Source organism: Pelmatolapia mariae, linkage group LG15, assembly GCF_036321145.2.
Source record: "Pelmatolapia mariae isolate MD_Pm_ZW linkage group LG15, Pm_UMD_F_2, whole genome shotgun sequence".
Lineage (NCBI taxonomy): Eukaryota > Metazoa > Chordata > Actinopteri > Cichliformes > Cichlidae > Pelmatolapia > Pelmatolapia mariae.
The window spans coordinates 13,842,086-13,858,308 of record NC_086240.1 but is presented as its reverse complement, the minus strand read 5'-3'; the positions used below and the strand labels follow the sequence as shown (position 1 = coordinate 13,858,308).

At 43.8% G+C, this 16,223-nt stretch overlaps 1 protein-coding gene across 8 annotated transcripts in view; it reads left to right on the top strand.

Moving 5' to 3' along the window:
- Positions 1-16,206, top strand: part of syne1a (spectrin repeat containing, nuclear envelope 1a) — a 134,586-nt gene extending 118,380 nt beyond the window's left edge. For 6 of the 8 annotated variants that reach the window (XM_063496078.1, XM_063496080.1, XM_063496079.1 and 3 more), the window contains 21 exons: positions 653-778; positions 2,033-2,188; positions 2,416-2,574; positions 2,788-2,954; positions 5,669-5,831; positions 6,403-6,590; positions 6,794-6,944; positions 7,485-7,667; positions 7,810-7,947; positions 8,097-8,288; positions 8,768-9,086; positions 9,634-9,702; positions 10,052-10,185; positions 10,557-10,683; positions 10,757-10,968; positions 11,225-11,431; positions 11,877-12,005; positions 12,323-12,577; positions 12,751-12,825; positions 13,357-13,415; positions 14,978-16,206. In XM_063496078.1, coding sequence (XP_063352148.1) covers positions 653-778; positions 2,033-2,188; positions 2,416-2,574; positions 2,788-2,954; positions 5,669-5,831; positions 6,403-6,590; positions 6,794-6,944; positions 7,485-7,667; positions 7,810-7,947; positions 8,097-8,288; positions 8,768-9,086; positions 9,634-9,702; positions 10,052-10,185; positions 10,557-10,683; positions 10,757-10,968; positions 11,225-11,431; positions 11,877-12,005; positions 12,323-12,577; positions 12,751-12,825; positions 13,357-13,415; positions 14,978-15,254 — 3,486 coding nt within the window. In that variant the 3' untranslated portion in view covers positions 15,255-16,206. Of the gene's footprint in view, positions 1-652; positions 779-1,554; positions 1,655-2,032; positions 2,189-2,415; positions 2,575-2,787; positions 2,955-5,668; positions 5,832-6,402; positions 6,591-6,793; positions 6,945-7,484; positions 7,668-7,809; positions 7,948-8,096; positions 8,289-8,767; positions 9,087-9,633; positions 9,703-10,051; positions 10,186-10,556; positions 10,684-10,756; positions 10,969-11,224; positions 11,432-11,876; positions 12,006-12,322; positions 12,578-12,750; positions 12,826-13,356; positions 13,416-14,977 lie in introns of those variants that run through there. The other 2 variants (XM_063496085.1, XM_063496081.1) reach the window with 2 other exon arrangements.
- The last annotated feature ends 17 nt before the right edge of the window (positions 16,207-16,223 follow it).

Genomic DNA, 16,223 nt, shown 5'->3' with positions numbered 1-16,223 from the left:
CCAGCGAGGTGGATTTTAGAGGCTGTGATAGTGCCCTGTTTAAAACGGGACTAAGTGACGCAGTTTAAAAGACACATCCGGGGTTTTGGCTCTTTCATTGAAGGTCTTCGTCATGCACTCTTTCCCCTGTGATCTGTGTTGTCTTCCCTGGTTTGCTCTTAATCAGCTGCTGTAGCTTTTCTAGTCTTGCTCTGGCTCTTCTCTTACCATGACTCTTGCTTCAGGTATGCTGCCTTTCTCCGCTGCTTACCAAATACTGTAATGTTTTATCCTAAACTGGACTGCTGTTCAGTCTCTAAAAATAGCTGTAATCCACGTCCTCTGGAGCAGAACCTCCCTGTTTTTTGTTAGAGAGCTGTTTATGCTGTATCACTCTTTCTCGAGCTGCTACTTGAGAGCTTCAGAGCTAAGTGGGCCATTTGTAAGTGATGTGGTCTGACTTCAGCTTTGTGATGTGTGTCCTTGTTAGTCTGTAATTGTGTATTCTGCATTTTACTGCTTGTGATGCCATTGCTATGGCTGCAAGAAGAACACACAGCAACTTCCCTGTAAATGGGAAGGTCTGCAGTCGGTGTGTGTGTGTTATGTGTGTGTGTGTGTGTCAGGGGGGGTGTTTTCTGCTCTAATTCTTACTGTGCGTGTGCTTGCATAGAGCTGGGAGCGATGTGAGAAGGGCATAGATGTGTCTTTGGAGAAGCTGAGGGCCTTCAAGAGAAAGCTGTCTGTGCCTCTGCCTGACCACCATGAGGAGCTGCACTCAGAGCAAATCAGATGCAAGGTGAGGAGAATATGATACTTTCTCTCTTTCTCGCACACACACACACACTCTTTTAAATATTCTTAATTTTTCTGTTTTAGCTTAATGCTTTACTGAAAGTGTTGATATGTAGATCCTCTCCACTCTCCATCCTTCTGGCTGTTTCTCATCAGTCACATCCCCCCTCTCTCTCTCTGTCTAAACATTCACACATCAACAAACTCGGGCATGTCCTCTCGTTACCTCTTTAATCTATCTGCGGGGATAAACGGACAAACAGACGGAGCAGGAACAAAAAAAAGGAAAAAAAAGAAACAGAAAAAAACGTCCTTTTCTATCAGTCTGCTGTCTCATTGCGTGACCTTGTGTGCGGTAGTCAGGGTAGCTTTATTTTCCTGTGAAAACATAACATGTCATTTACGAAACTAGTTTTTGTTTTTTTTTGTTTTTTTTAAGTGACCCTTTATTAATTTAAAGACTTTTTTTAATTTGACCCAGGCCCTACTGTTCTTTTTTTTCTGTAACATAAGTGATCAGATTTTTAGGTGAAAATTCACTTCATGCTCACTCTTTTACTTCATCTCCACCCAATAGTGTATGCAGTCATGTTTCATGCATCACACGTCCTCGGCTGCTCCTCGGGGGAGGAGGTGGAGGAGGAGGAGGACCGTGTGAGTAGCTGCACATAGAATCAGCTGAGAAGAAAGGGGGTGGGGAAAGAGAACGAGAGGGAGGGTGCGTGCGCATGAGACAGAGAGAGAGCATCCCTGTGTGTGTGTGTGTGTGTGCGTGCTTCCTTTTTGTGTGTGTGTGAGTTGCATAATGGAGACATGCTCTGGGTCTGCAAATGATTACAGCACAGCAAAACCGTCACAATGACGGAGGAGGAGATGCAAGGTTGGATGCCTCTGTTACCTTATCTGCTGTTAGCCTTGAATGTAGCTGTTTTTTGCATTGAATATGATGTGCTGCTGTTATTTTAGGGATTTACAGAAAACCAACATTGAATCATAGCATTTGGCACCGCGCCTTCCTCTAATATTCATTGTCACTTTGCTGTTTTGCATTTTCTTAGTGTTTCGGGGGATGCAGCTGCTGCAGCTCAGCTTCAGCAGGCATGCTCTGTGGTTTTCCTGCTTTAACCAACTCTGGCTGTGCTCATCATGAGGGAATAAATCCCTCTCGACAGGCTCGCTCCTGTCTTTGCATTCGAACGTGGGGACTGCTTGCCTTGCTTCTTTTTTCCTACTTAATTTCTCGTCATCATGGATGCAGGAGCTGGAGAGCAGCGTGGAGGGCTGGACCGATGACCTTACTTCCTTATTCCTGCTGAGAGACTCTTTGGAGGGCGTGGTGAGTGCTGATGACATCACAGTTCTACAAGAACGCCTCCAGCTGCTACAGCGCCAGTGGGAGGAGGTCTGCCACCAGGTACATCCACGCAAACACACACGTTGTGTCTGCCATTTTTTTGTGTCTTTTTTTAAGGACTTTGCTCCAGTCTGGTTTCTGTTTTTAAAACCCTATTAATTTCTATTTAATTCATCTTCCACCAGTTATATTCTTTCTCTTGATATGCTCACTTTTGATACTGCTTTTGTCACATATTCTCACTCTCACCCCTTCTCTTGTCCCTGTCTCCACCCGTGTCCCCTCAGCTTTCCCTGCGCAGGCAGCAGGTGAGCGAGAAGTTGAATGAGTGGGCCGTGTTCAATGAGAAGAATAAGGAACTGTGTGAGTGGCTCACACAGATGGAGAGCAAAGTCTCTCAGAATGGGGACATCAGTATCGATGAGATGATTGAAAAGCTGCGCAAGGTAATTTCAAAACAGTCTAATGCACTTGTAAAGAAACTACTGAAGAGTATACTTTGATACAGAAGTATCGAGTACAGACAAATGAAAGAGTTGAGTCTGGCTTGTTTTGAAGTCTCAAAATGGCCAGTCTTGACTTACTAAAATACAGCTAAACTACAGCACTGAACCGCTGTAGTCCTCACTGTGTTAACCTCATGTATGTTTACACACCAGGACTATCAGGAGGAGATCAGTGTCGCTCAGGAGAACAAGCAGCAGCTGCAGGTTATGGGTGAGCGTCTGGCCAGGGCCAGCCAAGACAGCAAGGCGACGGAAATCCAGCACAAACTCAACAAAGTCAGCGAGCGCTGGCAACACCTGCTGGATCTCATTGCAGCCAGGTGGGTGTACGAGACATGAAAGGAAGGGTCCATGTCCAAACCAAAAAGTTAGTAGTAAATGTTTCCCAAGCTGTCTTAAAGTTCAATCAGTTTTCAGTGTCAGGACAATACCAGGGCATTATGTTGAATTAAATGTGTTTTTAATGCTGATAAGAAGCAGGCCAGATTTACTAAATGGGGCAAACTAGCATGTGAGTACAGTCCCTAAATAGCACCCATAGGTGTGGTTAGTTTTATGGGTGATTTATAGAAGTTGTGCTGTTGTCATTTCAATATCAATTGCAAAAAAATAAGACATGCTTTTTTTTTTTTAAATATCAGTGCAATTAGTAAATTGCAAAAGTGTTACAAATGTTAGTAAATCAGTTTGCATGATTTATATGTTCTCCTTCCTATATTTTGCCCCTAAAGAAAGGAACTCCTAAAAATACATGCAACAGGATCAGTTCCCATTGCTTTCACTCAAGCTTGTCATGTGTTTTTGTGTAAATACCAAAAGTACAGTTTTTACGCCAAAACCCAGTTTAATGCTGTGGTAAATCTGGCCCCTAGTGGGAACAAGGAGGTACTAGTTGAACTGGAGCCTGTGGGGAATTAATTTTCCCACAGTGCTGCTGAGGAATTTCCTTGCCAGTATCAGTGGGGCATTCATTTAGTGAAGCTGAGAGAGAGGTCACATTCCTCATCACTCCTCCACTATGTTTTAGTGCTGATATGAAAGGTACTAAAAAATGCACGCTGAAACTAGAACTGTAAGCAACGTAGGATTAGTGAATTGAAAGTGACCTGGCCCAAACTTTGCCTCTAGCTGCCCCGGTCTGCTGTCTTCCGGCAGTTCCCTTCTGGGACTGTACTGGGGGAGGGAGGAAAAGGAGAACTCTTTCTAACCTCACACAGACAGCTGCAGACTCTTTGTTTCTTATATCCTTCCTTTGCTAAAACAAAACATGAAGAGTGAGCTTGTTCCTCTCACAGACTGAGCAGAATGTGTCGTGAGTTAAAATTTTCATGGCCTTTGGATTTTGTCTTTTCTATGGAAGCCATGTTTTATTACTATTGTCCATCGAGCTGCATGTACATGCGCAAAGTTTACAGTTCTTACTGCTGTTCACACGCCCTCTGTGTGTCTGATATTCCAGCACAGTCCAGCTCTGCAGCACATGCCTCTGACTATAAGTCTCTTTTTAGAAACAGCAGCACTTGTCACTCCACTCGCACTTGAGCACACACACACACACGTCTGTTGGAGCTTCTCTTTTTTTAACCTTGGAGAGCAACAGTTGATAAGTCACAGTTGTGCCACCCTGCCACTACCTGCTGGCCCTCCCACTCTGTGCACACAGAGTTGAGAGAAAGTCCCATGTGCTGCTCAGAGACGAAACAGAGTTTTCGGACTGACACTTCCTAAGGTTAAGATTGTCTTTAGGAATCCCGCACCCCCATGGTTTTGGATTTGGGTACGGATAATATGGAAGGATGCGCGAGCGAGGAGGATTTGCCGGATTGCGACTGCGATGTCAGCAGGCAGGATGACCTTAAGAATTTATATTACAATTTATATTTTATATTTATATTTTTTTTCAAAAGTGTTGTTTTCTCTTGTAAATCATATGCATTATGTTGCATTTTTAACATACTCCTGCTACCGTTTGTAGAAGTGCATATAAATAATACTTTAATTAGGTCATTAGTGCCTAATATAGAGGTTTTTGTTGCCCCAAGTATTTCAGCTTCATGAGTGCACATCTGGTTTAATTTGTGCTATAATATTTTTTAAGTCTTAGCTAGTTGGTATTTTTCAGGAGGAGGCTAAAAACAAAAAGACAGTTGTGTGTTGGTGTTCATGTGAGAGCAGCATCATTTGTTGGCTCACATCTTATCTGGCCTGAACGGATGCAGTGAAGCTGTGCAAACATGTACAAAAAGCAAGTTAAACAAATGTTTACCTATTTGAATTATTTGCAGTCTGTCCTTGATGAGGATTACTTGTAAAGCTTTTCACTTTATTTCCCTGTGATGTAAAAAGTCAAGCTGTTTTATCCTACAGTATTTCAAGTGTTGTGTGGCAGTAGGTTTAGGAAGTGGAGATGTGGTGTGCAACTGATATCATGCAGCACCCCATGCAAAGCAAAATCCAGCTGCAGGTTGCATACCCCAGTGCAGCCAGTCGTGTAGTAATGGACTTTATATGAGGTGGAGGAGACTTGCTAAATGCGTCTATTTTTAGAGCATTATGGGCCTCGGTATGTTTATGCAACAAAGAGCGGCTGCAGCCTTCGTTCTTACTGCGTCCGTGTGGTGACATACAGACGGGGTTGCATTGCTTTGCAGGGCGAGGCGCTGAATGTTGCACTTGCTGAACAAAACTTGTAGTTGGATGCCACCTAATATACAGCACGTTTTATAGATTGCAAAGGGTCAGTGTTTGAAAATCTCTGGAATTTACAGATCCAAAATGGTCCCCAGCTGTCATATGGGATTCGAATCTGCTCAGATGTGAAATAACACTCGATTTAGTCTGTTACGCTAAGGTTGGTTAGTTCCTTCTTTAAAGCCTGCTTATGTAATTTACCACCGTATTCCTTTATATTCTATTTTTTAAATTATTTATATTATATGCTGTCACCCACCTGAGCAAACCGTCAGATTTCCCTTATTTACAGTTTACAGTCGTGCCAGTACTGACACTGAGTTCTTCTCTGACTTTGTTCCAGGGTGAAGAAGCTGAGGGAAACCCTGGTGGCGGTACAGCAGTTGGATAAAAACATGAGCAGCCTTCGGTCATGGCTCGCTCACATTGAGACCGAGCTGTCCAAGCCCATCGTCTACGACACCTGTGATGACCAGGAGATTCAGAGGAAGCTCAACCAACAGCAGGTGGGAACCAGACACACACACACAACTTTTCCTAGGCTAATTTACTGATGTGTTCACGGGCCTTATAGGTAATAAAAAAACAGAATAAAGAAAACAAGCGTTCATCCTTTGTTTGAATTTGCAGAACTTGGCCAGCATGTGGTAGGCATTGGTCTTACAAACCTACAGTACAACACATAGAAGCAGATATTTATAATCTGTGTCTTTTTCTGCAAAGACTTAATTATAGCAGGACTGTATGACTCAAAGCGAGTTGGTGGAAAATGACATAGAAGCACATGAGGAAATCAAAGCATGACTCTAGCTGTTTGTTTACGTTCAGTGCTCTGTAGGTGTCAATAGACTTCCTCCTGCCAAGACGCTTCTCTAAATCTGGTCTGGATTCTGGGACCCCACTAACCTCGTTCCTCTTCCAGAGACGTAGTTAGCTTACACATGGATTTACTGTAGTTTGCCAGGAGGGCTGATTCTTATCTGAATGAATTTATCGTGCCAGAGGAGCTTGCTTTCTCTCAGAAAACTTTATGAGATGGGTCCTGAAAATCAAGTAATTATTCTGAATGTTCTCCAGGAGCTGCAAAGGGACATAGAGAAACACAGCACAGGCGTGGCATCGGTGTTGAACCTGTGCGAAGTCCTGCTGCACGACTGCGATGCCTGCTCGACTGAGACGGAGTGCGACTCCATCCAGCAGGCCACCAGAGGGCTGGACCGACGCTGGAGGAACATCTGCGCCATGTCCATGGAGAGGAGGCTCAAGTCAGTGCATCCTCAGTAAATTCTGCCTAATTTGCAACAAGATTCTGCACTGGTGTTGAAATTCAAACAAACCCTCAATCAGCTTTAGAATCATGACAATTTGCTATCACCCCTGATACAAGTAATACAGTGACATATACTGATTTCAGAACATTTAGTGAGCTTGTTCAACCTCCCTCATACTGTAACTTGTTTCTCTGCAGGATTGAAGAAACTTGGAGGTTGTGGCAGAAGTTCCTGGATGATTACGGCAGGTTTGAGGATTGGCTCAAGACCTCAGAAAAAACAGCAGCCCTGCCTAACTCCTCTGGAGTTCTCTATACCGTCGCTAAAGAGGAGCTCAAGAAGTTCGAGGTTTGCATATTTAACATTTATTCCCACAACAAAGAGTAAAGGTCAGCCTCGGCTGCACAAGTTGCAAGTGTTTATACAGTTAAAATACAGTGATAAATGTGAGAAGATCGAGACAGAAGAAAGAAGAGTGTCACATTGCAGAAACTTGTTTGCTCTGGTCTGCTCAGCTGTTGCTGTCTGTCACTGTGCACGTGCACATTCCTGCTAGCTGACTCGCCTGAGCCTTCGCCAATTGCCCTACTTGTGGCTGAACAGAGAGTTCATTTTAGTAGAATTGTAAAATTTTAGGATTTTAATTAGATTTGAAATGTAAGAGCCTAATTAGACATAATTTCACATTTTTTAAGGATTTTGATTCAAAGTTTATTTTCAAATCAAATCTTTAGCCAACTGCAGCGACTTTCGCTTTTCACAGAGTTGTTATTTTTTATATATCATCTGAACTTAAACCATATATAACCATTATAACCATCTGTAATCTTTGTGTATTTGTGTAGTGTAATATATATCCCTTTTCCTCTGGACTTATGTGTGTTGCAGGCTTTCCAGCGTCAGGTGCAGGAGTGCCTGACCCAGCTAGAGCTCATCAACAAGCAGTATCGTCGTCTGGCCCGGGAAAACCGCACAGACTCCTCCTGCCGTCTCAGGGAAATGGTGCACGATGGGAACAGGCGATGGGACAACCTGCAGAAGAGGGTGGCTGCAGTCATACGCAGGCTAAAGGTAGCTTTCTTTGAGGACTGTGAGGTTTTTGAAATCACCCTTGCCATTGAGCTTATTTCTTTTCTTTCTCTGGGCACTGGCTTTATTGAAAACAAATATCCAAAATCAGAAATCATAAAGCATGGCTGTTTGTCTGTCACAGCACTTCATCAGCCAGAGGGAGGAGTTTGAGACTGCACGTGACAGCATCCTGGTGTGGCTGACTGAGATGGACCTACAGCTCACCAACATAGAGCACTTCTCCGAATGTGACGTACAGGCCAAAATCAAACAGCTCAGGGTAAGACGATTTTTTGAGTGCATTGCAGCATACTATTGTCTTTTCTCTCTTGTTTGATGAAATCACAATACTTGAGAACTGCTTTTGACATGTCTAGTTAATTTTGGGTAAATTTAAAAAAACAACAAAAAAAACGTGTTTCTCAACAGGCGTTTCAGCAGGAGATCTACCTGAACACGGGAAAGATCGAGCTGGTGTTCAGGCAGGGTGATGCTCTGATTGAGAAGAGTGAACCTCTGGATGCAGCTGTCATCGAGGAGGAGCTGGAGGAGCTGCAAAGATACTGTCAGGAGGTCTTCGGACGAGTGGACAGATACTACAAGAAACTCACGCGACTGCCTGTAAGTAAAGATAAGAAAGCTAGCCTGGCAAATTTCTAATCTAACAACAATATTTAGGAGCAGGTGAAGAATTTTCTACCCCACATGCAGAAAGCTTTCAGGGCAGATTTGAATCAAAGGGTACACGGCAAACAGTCTGAATCAAAGGGCAAGCAGATGTGAAAAACATGTCCCATTAAAATGTCAGAAATGAAGCATGAACTCTCATTGCAGTGGCAACTTCCTTTGTTTTTAGTTTTCTTGTATTTACAAGTTGCACTTCAGCTTATTTCCAGGACCTGAAGATGTTAAAATAAACGCATCTTCACACTCCTGACATGGTGTAAACATGCCGGACAAAGACACTGAGCATGATTATTAGGATGTCAACATTACAATACACTTGCTCACCTACCTAATCCTTAGAAACTGCACTCTGTCATGTTTTAGTTTGAAATTGCAACATTAACTATATCTCTCGTCTCGCCTGTCTCACTCAGCTTGCAGACGACGAGCTCGACGGTTCAGACAGAGAGCTGGACATGGAGGATGGAGGAGACCTCTCTGAAATGCAGTGGAGCGACTCCTCTTTGCCCCGGACATCAGCGCGTCCAGCCTCGGGCACCGTGGCCCTCGTCCGGGCCGACCGCTCAGGCAGAGACACCCCGGCCAGCGTGGACTCCATCCCGTTAGAGTGGGACCACGACTACGATCTGAGCAGAGGCCTGGAGAGCCCCTCAGGACGAGGCAATGGGGAACGAAGCCAAGGGCAAGAGGACGAGGATGAGTATATGAGGACGGCTGCCTCAGCACTATCAGGTTGGTCTGATGGATGATTAGCTTGATTTAACATTTCCCAGAAATAAACAGTTTTGATGGACTTGCTTAAGTACATATATACACATATACATATAATAGGATAGGATAGGACTATAATAGGATAAATAGTTTAAAGTTTTGCAGTAACAGCATGGATGACATCACACATTTGCCCTGTCAGCAGAGAGGTGGATGTGAAAAATGAATAAAGATTCAATTATGTCAATTAAATTCAGTGTAATAAAAATAAATAAATATCTAGAAAGTACCATGTTTTTTCTGTTTGTGACAGAGAACACAAAGGCAGTCTTAAATTAGTGCACAGCAGAGCAGCTTAACATGTGACATTTGTCTACAGGCAAGAACACAACCTATAATATTTTTTATAAATAAGAAAAGCACAAAATGAGCTCACGTGTAAACACTTGTCATTGGAATCACTACAAATTCATTGTTAAATAGTGAAAGACTTAATTCAATGAAAGACAGAGATCCCTCAGAGTAGTGTGTGTATTGTAAGTAGTGTCTGTTGTATGTCTCTTCCCAGATGTAGTTATCCCAGAGAGCCCAGAGGCCTATATAAAACTGACAGAGAAAACACTGAAATCATCCTCTGGTAGGAAACAGCACGAGTTAGAAGCGCATGCCGTCAACTAAATCACGCTTGTTTTTGTTTTTTAAACAGGCTGGATGTCCAACCATCTAGATAAATCTTTGTATAGCTGCATGCAGGCATGAGTTTTCACTCACTGAATAACCCGCATTTTTAGTATTGTGCGTCCACATTTGTGTCACATCTAATATCATAAAACTGAGCTCTTGTTTGCGATGGCTTGCCTGTTGCGTTTCAGACTAATGCATGCCATTTCAGCCCCATTCAACACCACAAGCATGCTAATAAAGATTTGTGTTATTGCAACTTTTGCTCCTCTGTTTATGTAGATCTGCTTGTGCTTTTTGTGCAGGTGAGCCAGGCCAGCTGGAGGCCAGTCTCAGGCAGCTGGACCAGGCTTTGGACGCAGGGCGGTATCACCTCCAGCAGAGAGAAGCCACTGCCAACCGGGTCAGCCCCGATGTGGACTCCACTTACATGGGCTACGTGAGTCTTCCTCATGTTTCTTTGATGTCTTAAAGCAACATAAATCATGAATAGCAGCAGTAGTAGCTTCTTTCAGCTGCTCCCTTGTTTAAAGGGGGTCACAGCAGCAGATGGGTGTGCAGACTTTTGCACTGACACAAACCCTCCCAGGGATTTGTGTTCCCTTCTGCTCTCAAAGCAGGGATCTTCTGCACATTAGGGAAATAGTTTAACCACTAGACTGACACAAACAATGAATGGTAAACACTATAACATTGTCATATGAAGGTTTAGATCATACATTTGTATCTTAATGATAGATTAAATGCCCTAAAAAAACCCAGCGTGATGTAAATGCAGTAAATGCCATGTGGCTCATGTTCTCCTCACAGATGCGTCTGATGGGAGAGTGTCGCAGCAGCATAGACGCAGTGAAGAGAGCAGAAGGAGAGCTGACCGAAGATAAGGATGACATGCCAGGACTCACCAACCCTACCAACACAGACACACAGAGCGCCGGTCAGTAAACACACACACATACACACTGCAGATACTGTGTGGGCTGTGGTTACATCATTTGTTTTCCCTCCAGGTGTGATTGAGCGCTGGGAGCTGATCGAGGCTCAGTCTCTAAGTGAGAAGCACAAACACAAACAGAACCTGCAGCAGTGGCAGCAGCTGATCTCAGATCTGCAGACCTTGAGGGCTTGGCTCGGTCACTCGGAGGCTGAACTCAGCCAATTGCGAGGCCTCGATCTCAGCACTGACATACACACCATCCAGCAGAGAATCAAGAAGCTCAAGGTGGGTGCATGCAGAGTGTAGCGTTGCAGAAAGTCCAACAAATCTGCGGTTATTTAGTCACCTGTCAAACTTCCAGTGCAATGTGCTGACATTTTCCTCCTTCCCCAAACACTCACATTTAGGTATTTCCACTAGTTTTCGATTACTAGAAAGCAGCATGTCACTATGCTATAAATACATCTTTCTCAGCTTCCTCTCTCTGATGCCTGGCTCATTGCTCCAGCACCCTATAATTAATCACCTCTCTTCCATACAGGAGCTGCAGAAGGGGATGGATGCTCACAAGTCAGAGGTCCTGTCCATCAACCTGAGCAGTGCTGACTTTCTCCAATCAGAGCCCGACTCTGAGGAGGCGTGGGAGCTGAGGGACAGGCTGAAGGAGATGAATTCGCGCTGGGACCGGCTCGGCGCCTCACTGGAGGAATGGAGGGAGGAGCTGCAGAGGGCACTGATGCAGTGCCAGGTATTAAAAGCACACACTAACTTTGGCAGCCCACTTTTAAGCTCCACAAATTTACAGCAGTAAAAATATCTGGTGCTGGGTTAGCTCAGTGGTTGAGCAGGCAGCCATGTGTCTTAGAGCCAACTGCAGGAGCCTGAGTTCAATTCTGACCTGCTGCCTGTTCTGCCAATCTCTCTTCACCTGCATGCCTATCTCTTCTTCAATGACCTATCCAACAAATGCAAGCCCCCCCCCCCCCCCCCCCCCCCCAAAAAAAAAGTTTTTGAATAGAGGTGTGTACAGTGAATATATGACACACATATATTAAATATATTTAAAAATATATAAATAAAATACCAATTATCTTGTTATTGAAAAGTCTTTTATTTCCTGCTTTTGCGAAACTGGGCATGAGAGACAGCCTTAACAAAAATAACTGATAAGACACCCTGTTTATATTTGTCAGGAGTTCCATGAGATGAGTCACGGTCTGCTGCTATGGTTGGAGAACATTGACCGCAGGAGGAACGAGGTGGTTCCCATCCCCCAAAAAGCAAATCGCGAAACGTTACGAGCTCATCATAAAACACTTATGGTATGTCTCTCTTAAAACCGCCTCTATGTGTAGTAGACTAACCTGGTGTGAGTTTCATACGACTGTTTTACCTTTTTATACTGATCAGTGTTACTTCACAAAGTGGGCACATGTGACTCCATGTCTTGGTCGATTTGTTCAGACTTGTAGCACCTTTCGTGCAGATGCCCCCAAAATTTTTATATAACAGAGTCAGAGGAGACAGAAAACTAGAAGTTGTCTGATTTATTTAGAAATAACAAGCTGAGGAGGCACAATAGGTCTTAATTTCTTCCTAATGTGTGGGTGACTCCTCTGTCTGCTTTATTGTTCTGCAGCAAATCAAGTGCGAGCTGCTGGACTCGCAACAGAAGGTGTCGTCCCTTCAGGAGCTGTCAGCTCAGCTGCTGGTCAACATTAAACCTCAGAGTCTGGCCCAGACCTCAGAGCGGACCCAGGCTCAGGGCAACGAGTGTCTGGAGGCCCAGGAGAAGGTTCACGTGATCTGGAACAGGCTAAGGCTGCTCCAGAGGGAGGTCAACTCAGATCTGGAGGGGCTGGAGAGGAGACTGGGGGCCATGGATGCAGAGCAGGTCAGATATATATTATTGCAAACATGCCTTGTACTTGTGACATTTGGAATGACAATAAAGTTGAATTCTATTGTATTCTATTCTATGATACTGAGTGCTCGTTAGTTCTTTAGTGGCATTAGTTTGTTGTAGATCTGAACATCAGAGCAAATGTTGTTTTGGTGTGTTTTCAGGATTGCTCACCGTTGCCTGTTAGCAGATCTGCAGCACCTGGTTCAGAGGTGAACAGCCAGACCCGCAAACGATTGGTAATGTCTCTCTTCTTAATGTCCAGAAGGGAGAGGGCTGAGCTCACATTACCTTCCACTTTTCTTTTTTGTTTTTTGTTTTTGCTCTGCTAACATGTTTGTGGAAGAAAATGTAGTTGACCCCTCCCACCTCCCCTTTTTTGAGATGTTTTTGCTGCCCCACATCATAATGATCTGCAAAAAAACTCACAAGAAAACCTGGCTTTTCGTTTCTGTAATTTTTAATTTATGTGTAAATACCTGAATATTAACTTTTATTGTAAATGACAGCTAAAACATTTAATCGTGTGAGGGTTTTTTTTGGCTTGACCTTTCTGGATTTAGTTTTGAGAAGCCAGATTTCTTGGTTCTAAAAGTCAATCACCGTCATTGATTACGCTGCTGCTCTTTGGTTATTGATGATGATTTCTCTAGCAATGTTATGGCTCTCTTTATGTTGTTTTTATCTCATCTGAGGCTTTGTCTTTATTTGCCTTTGACTGAAACATTGTTTTCTTTCTTTTACCCCTCCCTGCTCATTATCTGGTTCAGCCCCGAGGCAAAAGTAGTCAGGCCCACCCAGGACACCCTGAGAGCAGCCCGCGCCACAGGTACCTCTCTCCTGGACTCTAGAAACTTGGGATGATGGTGGAACCAAACTTTTCCAACAAGCGTGATTTTTATTAACTAAGTTAGGCACAATCACCTCGTCAAAGATTTGGCAGATTTATCATATTGTTTCGATTGCAGCATTTATGATCTGCTGCTTTGAGGTTTAAACCCGGCGTTCCATGATCTTCCCTTATTCTAGAGACCGTGTTGTTGGCTCTTAAACGAGAGGGGAATCGCCTCCATCAGGCCACTCCCCTTCTCCTTTAAATGTTTTTTTTCACTGCTTCTCTTTGCCCTGCTGCTTTTTGAATGGCATCATGAAGTATTGCCTTCACACATTTTGCTTCTTCTGACTTTGTAGTACGCTCCTCGCCCACTAGATGGCACTCTCTGAGCCCCACTGTCCCCACCTACCCACCCACACCCCAGCGGTCATGCCTTTAGCTCTGTTTTTCTTTTTTGTTTTCCTTCCTCTTTCATTTCCTTCATAGTTTTCCAGCAGGATATGATGCATTAACTCCTGGTCTTCCTTCCACATTAACTCCCATTTTCTCCTCCGTTTCCTTTCCAGACCTCTTTAAACCCCCCCTTTACACCACATAGTCTCCTAAACTCCTGAACTAGTCTTCCCATGAGGGTTGTAGAGAAATTAAATGTGCTTTTTCCCCCCACAGTTTCTTTATGTTGTACATTTGAGGTTTTCCAAGTAGAAATTCAGCAGAGCAGAAGGTGTTGCCTGGCCAAATAATTTGAAGCACACATGCGCAGCGTGCACATGCCTCCTCACAGCTGCATCACTGTACGATGGAGGTCGATGAAACTGGGATGTCAGCATGTCTGACCCTCGGTCTCCATGATGACGGGTCGCAGTAAGAACATGCTGTTCTTCCCTTAGAGTTTTTGCTCTGTCAGTGAAAATCTCCAGAGAGGCTTTTGGCATTTCTCCTGCTTCTGTTTGGAAAGATGTGTGGCATTGAACTTTCACATAGTGAGCTCTGAAGCCAGAATCCTCCTCCCCCCCCAAAAAAACAACAACACACACACATACACACAGTGAGACACGAGACACAGTCCATTATCTGTGAATGCTGTCTTACACGTGCAAGTGAGTGCCTGTTTTGTGTGTTTGCGAATGTCTACATGAGTGTGACTCTTTTTGTATCCTTTCTTATTTTTCCGTTCAACATAATTTTGTTTTCATGCTCTAAATGTCAGATTTACAAACTATAAAATGTAAAAAAACGGTGAAAAATGCCCGCCGCAGTTCCCCCAATGTCTTGTTTTCTCTAAAAGCCTTTCAACTAGCAACTAAAAGCTAAAAATCGACACGAGTAGTGTTTGACAGATGAACAGCTTAACGAGACAATTTTCTACCATTCAGATCCTTTCCAGGCATTTTAAATGAATCTGCAATATTAGGCATTAATTCATAGTCTCATGAAGTCGGAGCATTTTTCACTATAAAGCAGTTTTGGCACAAAAGATTTTTAAAAAAACCAACAACTAGTGATCTGAGCCCCGCTCTCTGCAGTGTTTAATTTTTGTCTGGGTCTTCCTGCAGCCGGAGCAGATCACCAGGCGCCGCTGGCTGCGTTTCCTCCCGTTCTGACCTCTCAGACGTCACTTCATCAGCTTCCTCCTCCTCCTCAAAGGATAAGTCCTTCCTGCTGCGGGTCCTCAGGGCAGCGCTCCCCGTCCACTTGCTCCTCCTGCTCCTCATCGGCCTGGCCTGTCTGGTTCCCATGACAGAGGAGGACTACAGCTGTCACCACGCCAACAACTTCGCCCGCTCCTTCCATCCCATGCTGCGCTACACCAACGGACCTCCGCCCATATGAGGAGCAGCTGATTTTTGTATTTATTTATTTTTTATTTTTTTAAATCTACCTACTGCTTTGCCAAGGACTCCACTGACTCATGTGAATGTTTCCTCTTCACCCTGTGCCCTAAAGGAACAAACTCTTCCCCCTCGCTGGGGAGCGAGCTGTATTATGAAGTATTTCAGAGGTGATATGAAGACTGCTCTCACTAAACATTGCACACCCACCCACTCACCTGAGTCACCTCAACCCTTTAAAAAAACAAACAAACAACAAAAACACTCTGGATACCCCCCCCCCAAAAAAAAAAAAAAATTTCATGTCGTTTTAACTTAAATATGTATTTTATTTTTAAGGTTTCTGGAGAAACCTGCGAAATCATTGAAAAACGAAGCACTATTTATATACTGTATGTTGGGAGCCAAAGTCGACTGTGCATTTTTGTCCATTATATCAAGTGCTGCTACTATTTATTTAGTGTTCAATCCGTTACTAGATTGTTAGCATTGATTAAGCTGAAGCCCCACTGTGAGTGGGGGGGATATTGTAAATTTTAAGAGCAGGCCTGCCGTCGGAGTAGCAGATTATTTACAGCCTCGGGTCTGAAGAGATTAGTTTCAGACTCACGTTTGAACATCGACTGAGGAAAAAAAATGACCGAAACCGCACAGAATCAGGTCAGCAGAAGTATTTTTCCCCAGGATGACTCGTTTCAGAAGGACCTGCCTGTCAATTTGGAAATGAAGTCTAAAACCTGCACGTAAAGCACTGACACGAGCACTGTCTGAAGGTACTGCACTGATGCCCTCCAGCCAAGATGGCAGACTTCTTTCTCCAAAAGCCAAGGCTTGTACTTTTTTCTTTTTTTTTAATTTTACTATTTTATCAACTGGGACAAAAATGAAAAAAAAAAAGAGGACGAGCTCTCATTTGTATATCATTGTTTGAAATGCCTTTGAGTACAGGCAGTTATTTTTTTATCTTTCG